The sequence below is a fragment of the Patella vulgata genome, chromosome 4, assembly GCF_932274485.2.
Source record: "Patella vulgata chromosome 4, xgPatVulg1.2, whole genome shotgun sequence".
NCBI classification, from domain to species: domain Eukaryota; kingdom Metazoa; phylum Mollusca; class Gastropoda; family Patellidae; genus Patella; species Patella vulgata.
Genome location: NC_065882.2, coordinates 73,997,453 through 74,010,370, shown reverse-complemented (window position 1 = coordinate 74,010,370; position 12,918 = coordinate 73,997,453). Strand labels below are relative to the sequence as shown.

Here is a 12,918-nt window from a genome sequence, read left to right as displayed (position 1 = left end):
AATAGTATTAAAATCCTTTGAAGTTGGACGTTCCTGAACCAAAAGAAGGTTTTGCTGTATAATTTTCTGATTCACTCTCCTATACTTCGGTTATGTTTAAAGATGCATTATGTAAGAGCTAAATCTCGCATATTGCAGGTATTCTTTCTGTCTTAAAATGTTATATAAATCATTATTTAGACAGTTCTTTACAGAAATGAAATGGGGTTAACGCCCTACTGCTCTGTCCCTAACTGGGCTAATGAAGACGGGCATACGCCATATAGTGTGCTATGAGGGAAATTTGTATACGGGGCCTCGGTTTTTCGTGCCATCCGAACGACTAGACAGCTGTCCTTGTCAGGCCTTCCGCCCTGCATCACTGACAAGGGGGAACCACGCCGGAAAATCTGGATGAACTTTCTCGGCCAATGCAGGGATCGAACAAACGACCTCCAGGCTAGCGAGCCCGCGTCTTACCCACTTAGCCACCGTGCCCCCCGAGTTCTAGGACAAGTCTATAATCAACTCTCTAGCCCATCAGCTGACTGGGGTATTAAGATGATTATAAAGTGTCTGTCGTATCTTCGTTAAACTTTAAAATGGAAAATTATTATCGTAGAAATGGTACTTGAAAATCAAGACTTTGTTTATTATCGTAGAAATGGTACTTGACAATCGAGACTATTTACGCTATTTCTTGTCAAAACTTCAAACATTCAAATTTTCGCTCAGAATAAAGTAATTTGGCTGAAATTTATTTTGAATTGTATTCATTTTACAGTATCTATTTTATCCAGGTTGTCCAATCGGCGTCTAAATTGACAAGAAATTTTTAAGACAATTCCGTCCAGATCGGCGTATGACCAAGTTGAAACCCGTGGTACAGCGTTGGTAAGATAGTTTATGTCCCGTGATCAGTTTGAAATGTCTTAAGCACGTTCTAAACATGCAAGACAAGAGAGAGAGAGAGAGAGAGAGATGGAGTTTAACGTCCCCTCGACCCTAACTAGGTCATTTCGGTACTCACATGGTTCAATTTTATTTCAATAATTCGCTTGCGCGTAGGGGTCTTTAGCAGTGGGAGGCGACCCTATTCCTTGCCACATACAACCGGGGAATCGAAACCACGCCAGTTGACTCAATGTCAATGACATACCTTATAATACTGCGCGCACGTCCTAACCATTCGCCCAACATTCTCCCCCCCTCCCCCACAAGACGAAGAGGCCTGTTGATGTTCAACAATGTCTAATAATTGCGGTTGGAGTTTTCGCTCTTGACCAAAGCTTGTGACTGCATAGAGGCTAAAATTATTATCCGATTAACTTGAAATTTATACACACCGTTTATATTCACGAGACGAAGAAGACGTGAAATGGGATTTACCGCCCTACTGTTTTGCACAATGAAGACAGACGTGACGAAGAAGTCTGTGGATGTTCAGCGATTTATGATAATAGATTTCGGGAGTTATGGCCCTTGATCAATAATATTGATATGTAGTCTGTGGGCGTTTTTGACAAAATTCTCTTTTTATACCCTTCATCTTTCTGTGTGGTATCTGCATTCCACAAGATTGGAATCTGAGACAAATTTTATATCTAGTCTGACATTCAGAATTCTCATTACGCCTTTTATTAAAATATTTATACGTCTATAATGAGTGGGAGTCGTCGTCATTCTTTAATCTGAAAATGTTAATAACGACGCGGCATAAATTCCCCACAGACCAGAATTTATAACAAAGTAAAATCTAGTGCACATAAACTTAGTACGTCATACTATTTGTGATAAAAAAAGATCTGCCTATATATGGAATTTTGCGTAAAGTAGAAAAAAAAATCAATAATTTGACACACCGGGTTAATGTGGATTACCTAGCTTACCAATGATTTCAAACGATTCCAAAAGACGGACGTCATACAGTAGTGAACAAATCTGCTGATTTAGCTATTTATCGGTTAATGGAATTAAATTATTTCTTCCTATAAAAAAAGTGTTATTACGTAGGAGATTTGTTTTTCTCTACTCTGTTATCCGGATAAATTAGATCAATCTGAATCTAGTAAAGACCGAATAATTTCTTTAATATGTAGATCTATGTCAGTCACTTAATTTCGGTAGCATAAATAGGTAGGTGACCTCGGAAAAATGAAACTTGTTTTTATATATTTTTCTCATTTAACTCAAATGATTGGGTGGAGAGAGAGAGAAATGGGGTTTAACGTCCACTCGACACAAACTAGGTCATTTCGAGAATAACATATGGTTTTAATTTTATTTCAATAATTCGCTTGCGCGTAGGGGTCTTTAGCAGTGGGAGGAAACCGGAGCACCCGGAGAAAACCCACGAGGTTGGACAGGCGATCCTACTCCTTGTCACGTACAACCGAGGATTCGAAACCACGCAAGTTGACTCAATGACAGACTTTATGATACAGCGCGTACACGCTAACCATACAGCTATCCAAACCCCCAATCATGGGTGGAGTGTCCAACATTACTAATATTTTGTCATGAAGCTGCTTAGATATAATCTAATTTCATACAGCTTAATCCTCTCTAAAATGTATTCAAATTGTTAACCCGTTGCAAACTCTAATAATTGTGAAATTTTGATCTTTACGAGCAATATCAGCCCAAAATTCCCATTCAGTATTTAAACGGGTTTAAAATACAGATGTGACGTCATCCTATATATGTTGGCGTACCATTTTTTCCAAAAATGTACGGGCAACTTGCCAATCGTACATTATCTATGCTAGATGAAATATTGGACACGCGTGACGTATTTCATTGAAAAGCAGTACGTGCGGGATAGTGTCTGTATTTTAAGTTGTTTAATGGTCTCGAGCTAAAGACATTGCGTAATATATAGAAACAACACTCGGCTTACGCCTCGTGCAGTATCAATATATTACTTAATGTCTAGCTCTCTCGACCATTAAACCATACATAACCTATGGGTGAATTGAATATTTGTCAACGTTAAACTTCAGACGATAGATACAGTCAACACATGTCAGCGCCACCTATGAGGTTTTCTGAAATCTTATGATCCGATTAAATACGAATCGGGGGGGGGGGAGTATCTATTTTGATTCTCTTTCTTATTTAAATGTTAACTAATCTATTTGAATACATTCTAGGCTGGATTAGGTTTACATCGATTTTCTATTGATATAATTCCACCCGACTCAGAGCCTTGAAGGGACATTGTCTAGTCGTTGGTATTGGAAGAAAAAGAGAGGTCCCGCGTACACGTTGGCGTGCACATAAATGAATCATTGACAGTTGGAATTCGTAATAAGAGTATGCCATAGAGCCAGTGTCCAAGCAAAATGTCTTTCATACTCATAGCATGACGCATGTCCATCTTCATTAGGGCTGTTGGTGCAGAAAAGTAGAACGTTAAACTCAATTTGATTAACATACAGGGGCCTGTTTCACCAAATTTTAACTAAGATAAAATCCAAATTTTAGTAATTTGATTGGATAATATTATTATTGGATTGATTTCAGTGCTTTGCCAATCAAAATTGAAGTATCTACTAAAATTTGGATTTTATCTTAAGTTAAAATTTCGTGAAACAGGCCCCTGATCAATATTTCGTTTGAAGTGAAGACAAGTTAAACAAAATTTTGAACTATAAAAAACGAAACGAAATAGGATCTGTGTTTTAATCACATTGACCGTAAACCCTTAAACCCCATTTTATTTCCCAATGCATAATTATTTTTTAAGTTATATGGGGATGATTTGAGATTCAGAAGAATTCTTTGAGAATTTGCCAATTAATTCAAGTTTACTGTTACACAAACTACTGTGCATTATTGCCTATTAGGTCATAAAGTAATTAGACTGGTATCCACTGTGTATTACTGGGTTATAAAGTATGATCTGATGGTAATTAGACTGGTATATACTGTGTTATAAAGTATGATCTGATGGTAATTAGACTGGTATCTACTGTGTATTACTGGGTTATAAAGTATGATCTGATGGTAATTAGACTGGTATCTACTGTGTTATAAAGTATGATCTGATGGTAATTAGACTGGTATCTACTGTGTATTACTGGGTTATAAAGTATGATCTAATGGTAATTAGACTGGTATCTACTGTGGAATATTGTCTATGATGTTATAAAATATAATCTAATGGTAATAAGACTGATATCTACTGTGCATTTTACTGAGTTATCAAGTATGGGCTAATGTTAATTATACTTATATCCTCTGCTGACTTGAATGCTTAACACCAAATTTGAAAAGAATCCTTAACAACTACCGCATCAATGAGTTCATATGGGTTTCGGCAAAGAGAGGACAAAACCGGAATGGAATGTCGTGGAATACTGAATACCGATAGGGTTCATCCTCTCATGAACCCAATGCTTAACACCAAACTGTGTGGGTTTGAAAGATAGGTTAATGAAGATTTCGTTGAGGATTTATTATCTCATCAATTAATTTAAGTTTACAGTTACACAGATATACAAGGATTAAAATGTTTTAATGGCATCATTTTAATGATATAGATTAGAAGAACCCTAGTCCAAACATTCCATCATAAACTGTAATTGTCCCCCAAGGAATTATGACCGATGTAGATCACGTTCCGGAACTGAAATCTGTCAAACCCAAAAATAGTGACAATCGATTAAAAATGGGAATTTGGGGCTATAAAGCATCCGGCGACTGCATGAGAAAACCTATCAAACGAACCATGACACGATTCTACTCACACCACCTCTGTTATCGGGGCTGACAGAACTGTGACAGGACTGAATTTCGCATCACTTGATTGCAATTCCATCAACGTTCCAGAGTGAAAATCGAGTATCCCCATTATGTCCTTGTAACGTGAGTTCTTTTCAGCACTCATGCTGAGATATTACAGACAGAATATTTACAAAAGTAGGCCTAAGGCCTGGAACATTTATTAAGGCCATTCAAATGTGACCTAGACTTGACTTTCAAGGCTAAGATGCAGGGCAGCCAACATAGTAGGCCAGCGTATAACCTTGTTTCAAGTGTACACCAGGTATTTCATTACATACGGTATACAAAACCATAACGGCCCTTACAGAATAATTACATGGCCCGGAGTATGGGGCCCCTGTTCATTAACTCGTGAGCTAAGGGGGCCCACTGATGAGCTCTGCTAAGATCTGCAGTTGTCTAGAAAGGTCTTGGAGTAACTCAGTCATCTGTTAACAAAGGCTTGGAATTATGTACATTCAGCACTATAAAGCAGTCATCTTAATCTCTTGAAATAAAATCTGCAGTTCTTTCTGAAGATCATAAATAAAGTCTTCAGTTTACAATAACAAAGTCAATCTCTATAATCACAAAAAAGTCTTCTGCTTGAGATGAAAGTTGTCCATAAAACCCCCCCAGAAAATCTACACAGTTTTTCGTTGTTCTTCATGACTGTGATGATAAAACGTAAAGGAAATGGCCGAATCCCACGCTGACTTTAATGCCAAATCAACGAGTCCTTTTTTATCAGCACAGTGATTCCACTGGGACAAATCGGAATTGCAATCTGTGTCTGGTGCAGGTGGACGGACTTGAATATTGTTCACACAACGACGACACTTAAATCTGTAAATAACAAAAAATTTAACCATACATTATACAAGAGCTAAATCAGCCTATTGCAGCTCTTTACATAAACTATTAATTAGACATTTATTAACATGACAAGACGGTAATCAACTCTCGATGCCATCTTATGTGTCCGATTTTCACTGGACTTGAATCCAATTTGTTGCTCAACCCTCATTGATGATTTAATCCAAAAATGGATAATCAAGACATTAGCAATGATGATCGAGGCTAGGCTTAAATTCCGACGCTAATATCTTGGTTCAGAGTGGAGCAATTTTACTGAAATTTTCAGCATATTCCCTTCACTTTTATCAAGTTTTTAACTATTACATCTTTCATAATGTCCCTTTAATATATTGTAAAATAAGAAATGAGCAAAAGAATTTAACCACACAATTTTGCCTAATGGTCAATTTTTAAAATGGGTTTAACATTTACTCAACACAAAGTAGGTCAATTCGGGACTAGGGATGAATTTTTTTTTTTAATAACATAGGAAAAAAAAAAAGGGTTGATTTTTTTTCAATAACATTGGAAAAAAACCCCAGGGTACCTGGAGAAAACACACAAGGTTGGGAAGACGACCTTGGGATTGAAACCATGCCATTAGACTCAATGACAACCCTTATGACATAAAGCACATGTGATCAATCCCCCCACTCCCCTAGACTTTAGTGCAATCGAAGAACTTACTTTTCATGAGTATCACTGACAGTATTTTCATTGAGCTTAAATAAATCTCGTAATTCATCTAAACTAAAATGTCTTTCTACATCTTCTTCTTTATCGATAACACAACTACTTAATGCTTTCTTGTGAGCCTGTCTCTGAAATATCTTTTCTTCTATTGTACCAGTCTGAAAACAAAATTTACATTACGTAACATTAAATATGAGATAGAGAGAGAGAGAAACAGGGTTTAACATCCACTTGACACAAAGTAGGTAATTTCGAGACTAACACATGGTTCAATTTTGTCTTTAGCAGTGGGAGGAAACCAAATGACCCGGAGAAAATGCACGAGGTTGGACGGACGACCCTACTCCTTGTCACATACAACCGGGGAATCGAAACCAGGTCAGTTGACTCACTGACAGACCTTATGATACAGCGCACACGCACTAACCATTCAGCCATTTAACCCCCCTCATTAAATATGGAAATAATCAAATTAAAGAAGAACTTGGTCTTGGTCACCACTTCCATAACTTGTCCCAGAATGTTATTTTTATCTTCTAGAAATTTATCGAAATAAGGTTCTAAAAGATTCTGTCCAACATACTGTGGTATTGGGATCCATTAAACCGGTCATCAATTCCGATGCTATCGGATTGAGCAAACTCGCTAAAGCAAAATAATTAACAGAGCCATTGTGCAGTTCACCCACACACCAGAAGGTGTGGGACCCGAAGGTCAAGGTCCTTTATTAACCGGAAATAACTCTAATACAAAAGAATGAACAAAAGGGAAATAACTCCAATATTGTTAGAGTAAACTAGTAATTATACGACATCCCTCCTATTAAAGAAAGGCTCCCTCGGAAACAAAATAAGGGAATATACATAATTGAAAAATATGAAAATTAAAGTACCAAACATTCGTTCACACATTCATACGAAAATGTATTAAAACAGACAAATACAAAAATGTGATTCAAAGCAATATTAATATAAAAAGATTATCTTGTAGTAATACAATATAATAATGCTAATAATAACATTAAGCTCAATCAGTTGACATAATAACTATGACCTAATGAACAATATAGAAATATAAGTATTACAAATTACAAAGAGCTGTTCAATAAGGAAGCAAATTACTAACATATTAACTAACAATAGTGCGTAGAGAAAATTCAAAAGAACATCTAAATATGACTTTGAAGTACTTTGAACAAAGTAAAATATCTACAACACATAAGATTACTCACAAAATTATCTCTTAAAGAAAGTGACAAGGACTACCAACAATATTAAGTTGATTATTCTCAATAAGATTTTCAGCAATATCACATAACATCTTATCATTTCTTACGTCAATCCATTCTGAAATCTTAGGATTATTCATATCAAAATTAATTAATAACTGTAAATTGCCATACTTAAAACGACATTTCTTAATATGAATATTAAGCAATTGACTTTGAAATTGAGAATCTTTTAAAATACTCATACAAGCAAGGTTAAGATTTGAATGACTATTTTGAATTAACGAATCCATATTTATTGGACTAGTAAATCTATTATACAAAATAGAAGAATCATCATATTCTGGCAAAAAGTTACCTTGCACATCTGTAAATTGACAACTATTCTCTATACTATCTAATAGTGTTGTATTATTATTACTCTCTTTACTTAAATAACACTTTAAGTTATTTATATGAGAAAATGTCTTAGTTGGGTTATTTGCTCTAATGAAACATGGTTTCAATCGATTAATGCTATACACATCAGGAAGAACTTTACCTTGTAAAGTCGCTAACATAAAATGTGTTCTATCCAATATCTGATGTACAATAAGAGGTCCACACCAATCTGCACGAATCTTTTCACTATTTGATGTGAGACTATAGGACTCCTACCAATTGAATGGGACACACTATCATTCTGCAATTGTTTTTGCCTTCTTGGCAAATCCAATACAACATCTGAAACATTGGCAAACCTTTGCTCCAAATGCTCAAAATAGTCACTATATGAATGAGATACATTATTATCATAACTCCATACAATATTAGTTAAATTTCGAGGAGCCTTTCCAAAAGCTAGTTCATATGGACTAAAATTACCTATATGAGCTGAGGAAAAAAAATTGTACGCATATGTACTAGTTGAGACAAAACGAACCCAATCTGTTCCATACTGGTTCAAATTATACTTTAGTAAGTCAGATATAGAGCGTATATGACGTTCTACAAGTAAACTTCCATGATTAGCTACACTAATTAATTGATGATTAATTTGTAAAGCATTACATAAAGACTTAACTAAACTTCCTGTCAAAGATGATTGTGCATCAGTAATAAGTAAACTTGGCGGACCAAATATGCACACTATTTTCTGAATAATTGCTTCGGCAATTGTTTCAGCATCTAAACTCTTAAGAGGAATACATATCATAAATCTAGTAAGTTCGTCACAAGCAACTAATAAATGACGAAACCCAGTTGGAGTAACAGGCATGGATTTAAAATCTAAGCACATTCTATGAAAAGTGCGATATTCATTAGGTATTCTGGGATGATAAAGTCTTAACGAATCTGTTTTGGGTTTGAACTGTTGGCATCTATGACATGATGTAATATAATTGGATATGACCTTAAAAGAACTGGAACATATTTACATCATCATAACATCACACATATGAATGTGAAAAAAATTGAAGACATCACCGACAGTGCGACACGTATTACACGCAAAGATTAATGTCAATAAAGAACATCGTAATATTAATATTCAGCGTCACCAATTATACTGGTAAAAAAACGATATTAAAAATTGAAATGTCACAAATACTGGAAACACAGTTCACAAATACTGGAAATACAGTTCACTCGGCATTCGCAATGACGAAATTGTTGAAAATCAGAAAATTGTCAGCCATCTTGAATTCAGCGCCACCAAGTCAACCAAGGGCACATAACTTTTCACAAGCACGTGCGATTAATCAATCCCGTGCAAAAATTCACAAAATTGTCACAAAACCAGCAAATTGACTCTTATAGACCTATATCAATGTCCAAAACACCAAAAAACGTCAAAAAAAAGTCACGTTAGACAACAAAACTAACGCTGGCACAAAAACTCTTCTGCTGCATGTTGGCAAAAAAATCGTCTGCTTCTCTAAAAGAAAAATCATCTGCTTCTCTAAATCGACGACATCATTCGTTGAAAAATAAGTTCTTCGACTGCTGTATAGTCAAAACTAAGTCGAACTCTGCATATCAAATATCTTCAAGTTGTAAAAAAAATTACTGCCACGAAGTTAGGTCCTTTGACTCAGAAAAACTGGTCAAAATTCTACATTCTTCGGAACCCCGCGAAAATCTTCACCATGGCCAAATCAGAAAATGTTGATCATCTATCACAAATTGTTGAAAATTCTTAATTGACGACAAGCGGCATCTTCACCATGTGGTATTGGGATCCATTAAACCGGTCATCAATTCCGATGCTATCGGATTGAGCAAACTCGCTAAAGCAAAACAATTAACAGAGCCATTGTGCAGTTCACCCACACACCAGAAGGTGTGGGACCCGAAGGTCAAGGTCCTTTATTAACCGGAAATAACTCTAATACAAAAGAATGAACAAAAGGGAAATAACTCCAATATTGTTAGAGTAAACTAGTAATTATACGACAATACTTACAGCAATTAATCTATAAATATAGCACTGTTTCTTCTGTCCATCACGCCAACATCTAGCCATAGCTTGATCATCATTGGCTGGATTCCAGTCAGGATCAAACATAACCAATCGATTTGCACCAATAAGATTTAGACCACACCCACCAGCTTTACTACTCAACATAAAGATAAACTCAGGACTCTGAAATAATAGATGAGTCATTTTAATTCTCGTTTCATGGGTTAATTGTGGGTTGGAAGACTTCATGGATTGAACATGGGGTCTTCTGGTTAGTGAGCCAGTGCCTTATTCACTGAGCCATAGAGACTCACTGGAAGTTCAAAGCTATAATAAGTCTTGGAATTAAATATATAGTCTCAATCTGTCCAGCCCTAAATATAGGTATGAACAAAATAACAACAGACTTTAACTTCCTTCTGCAGCATATAGGCTAATGAAGACGGGCATAGGGCATAAAGTATATATGGGTTAAATCTTGACCTAAGTTGTTTCTGCGTAATCGACCTGTCGAGGGTTCTTTTACGTGTACACCAATTCAAAAGAGAAGACACTATTCCTTACCAAGCCTTCTATCCTGAACCACTGACAATGGTGAAACCATGCTCAAAAATCCCGAGAGGAATTTTTGCTGTTCAATAAATTTATCACATACATGTAGTTAAAATAATATAAACAGAACTACCGGCTGGTACAGCCACACTGGGGGTGTTGCCGTCCCCCCCTCCTCTATTCCTATTAATTCAAACATGTTAAGACATTTTAATTACCCAAACAAAATCCCTGATTTTACAGATAATCATGGATTTACAATGAGTTAATCAGAGTGATCTCGTTGTAGAATTTTATAGATATTCACAGATTTTAATTAGATTCTAGTTATATATATAAATGTCCATTTCTTGAGCACCAAATCCATCAATAAGCATGCTCAAAGCGCTTTTAACAGCAATAAACTATATATATGTCAGTTCAAAAAATTTAGTCAACATAAGATTGTTTGAACAAGTGAGTTTTTAATTGGGATTTGAAACTTGTGATTTCGTTATATTACCATTAAGCTACTTACCGATGGATTATTAAATCTTTCAACGATTTTGGCTCTTTTCTTAACTGTCATAGTTCCATCAAGTCTTACAAATAAATAACTGAAAACAGAGAAATAACAAACATAGTCATTAGCAAAAACAACATAAGAGAGAGAGAAATGGGTTTTAACATCCACGCGACACAAAGTAGGTCATTTCAGGACTAACATATGGTTCAATTTTTTTTATTTCTATAATTCGTTAGCACGTAGGGGTCTTTAGCAGTGGGAGGAAACCTGAGGACCTGGAGAAAACCCACAAGGTTGGACAGGCGACCCTACTCCGTGTAAAATACAACTGGGGAATCAAAACCATGCCAGGTGACCCAGCCCAATGACAGACCTTATGATCACAACGTGCTTTTGTTGGACTGTCTGTTACCACTACTTTTATTTTTGGGCCAGGAACTGAGCGACAAGCACATCTCATCGGGTTGTTCTTGTTTTTGTTCTTCTTGTTGGAGGCAATGCTCTTCACAAAAAGGCTAAGACTCTGCCAATTCTAATACGATCGACATGAAACTTGTCATGCTTGTTCCTTGGATATTAATAAACTCTGCATTTATTTTTGATATGACGACATTGCCAAAATGGCGATGATGAGGTCATGCTTGGTTCGTGGTTCGTATATACTATTATCAGACTTTTGATGCTTGTAAATTATATTAAAGATACTTACTTTCTCTGCCTGCAGAGTTTTTCAAACAAATCCAGAGTTTGAGTATAATTAGAGACAAGAACAACTTTATCACTGGATGTTGATTTAACCACAGCTAATAATGTATCTAAAACTATAAACTTTCCTGTAATATAAAACATAAACAACTTTATCACGGGTTGTTGTTTATAAAACAATAACTTTATCACTGGTTGTTGATTATAAAACATGAACAACGTTATCCCTGGTTGTTGATTATAAAACAAAATCAACTTTATCACTGGTTGTTATTATAAAACATCAACAACTTTATCACTGGTTTTTATTATAAAACATGAACAACTTTATCACTGGTTGTTGATTATAAAACATGAACAACTTTATCACTGGTTGTTGATTATAAAACAAAAGCAACTTAATCAGGGGTTGTTATTATAAAACATCAACAACTTTATCACTGGTTGTTGATTATAAAACAAAAGCAACTTAATCAGTGGTTGTTATTATAAAACATCAACAACTTTGTGACTGGTTGTTGACTACAAAACAATAACAACTTTATCCCTAGTTGTTGATTATAAAACATGAACAACTTTATCCCTAGTTGATGATTATAAAACAATAACAACTTTATCACTGGATGTTGATCTAATCACAGCCAATAATGTATCTAAAACATGAATACTATAACATGTAATATAAAACAAGCAAACAGTGAGGCTGATGTTGCACACCTTCATCCCAAAATAAATAGATGACACTCATTAATTATTGACACAGTAATATGCCTAAAGAGCATGGAACAATCACTCTGGGTAACATGTGCAGACATTCCTCAGATGGATGGAAATGAAATGAAATGGGGTTTAACGTCCTACTGTTCTGCTCCTAAACTGGGGTAATGAAGACGGGCATACGCCATACAGTGTGCTATGAGGGAAATTTTGCCCGGGCAGCGGCGCTACGGCCTACCCTTATATCGAATTCCAACTGCCAAGGGATCTTTTACGTGCACACCAATATGTACATAGGACCTCGGTTTTTCGTCCCATCCAAATGACTAGACAGCTGTCCTTGTCAGGCCCTCCGTCCTGCATCACTGACAAGGGGAAACCACGCCGGAAAATCTGGATGGACTTTCTAAGCCAATGCAGGGATCGAACATCCGACCTCCAGGCTAGCGAGCCAGTGTCTTACCCACTTAG

The 12,918-nt window shown here is 35.9% G+C and overlaps 1 protein-coding gene across 1 annotated transcript in view; it reads right to left on the bottom strand.

Moving 5' to 3' along the window:
* Positions 1-4,417: 4,417 nt before the first annotated feature.
* The window catches only part of LOC126819775 (DNA repair and recombination protein RAD54-like), a 31,164-nt gene continuing 22,663 nt past the window's right edge, over positions 4,418-12,918 (bottom strand). Inside the window, exons 17-21 of the mRNA XM_050547997.2 lie at positions 11,735-11,858; positions 11,038-11,116; positions 9,972-10,151; positions 6,292-6,455; positions 4,418-5,592 (exon numbers count right to left, since the gene is read on the bottom strand). Coding sequence (XP_050403954.2) covers positions 5,391-5,592; positions 6,292-6,455; positions 9,972-10,151; positions 11,038-11,116; positions 11,735-11,858 — 749 coding nt within the window. The 3' untranslated portion in view covers positions 4,418-5,390. The remainder of the gene's footprint in view (positions 5,593-6,291; positions 6,456-9,971; positions 10,152-11,037; positions 11,117-11,734; positions 11,859-12,918) is intronic.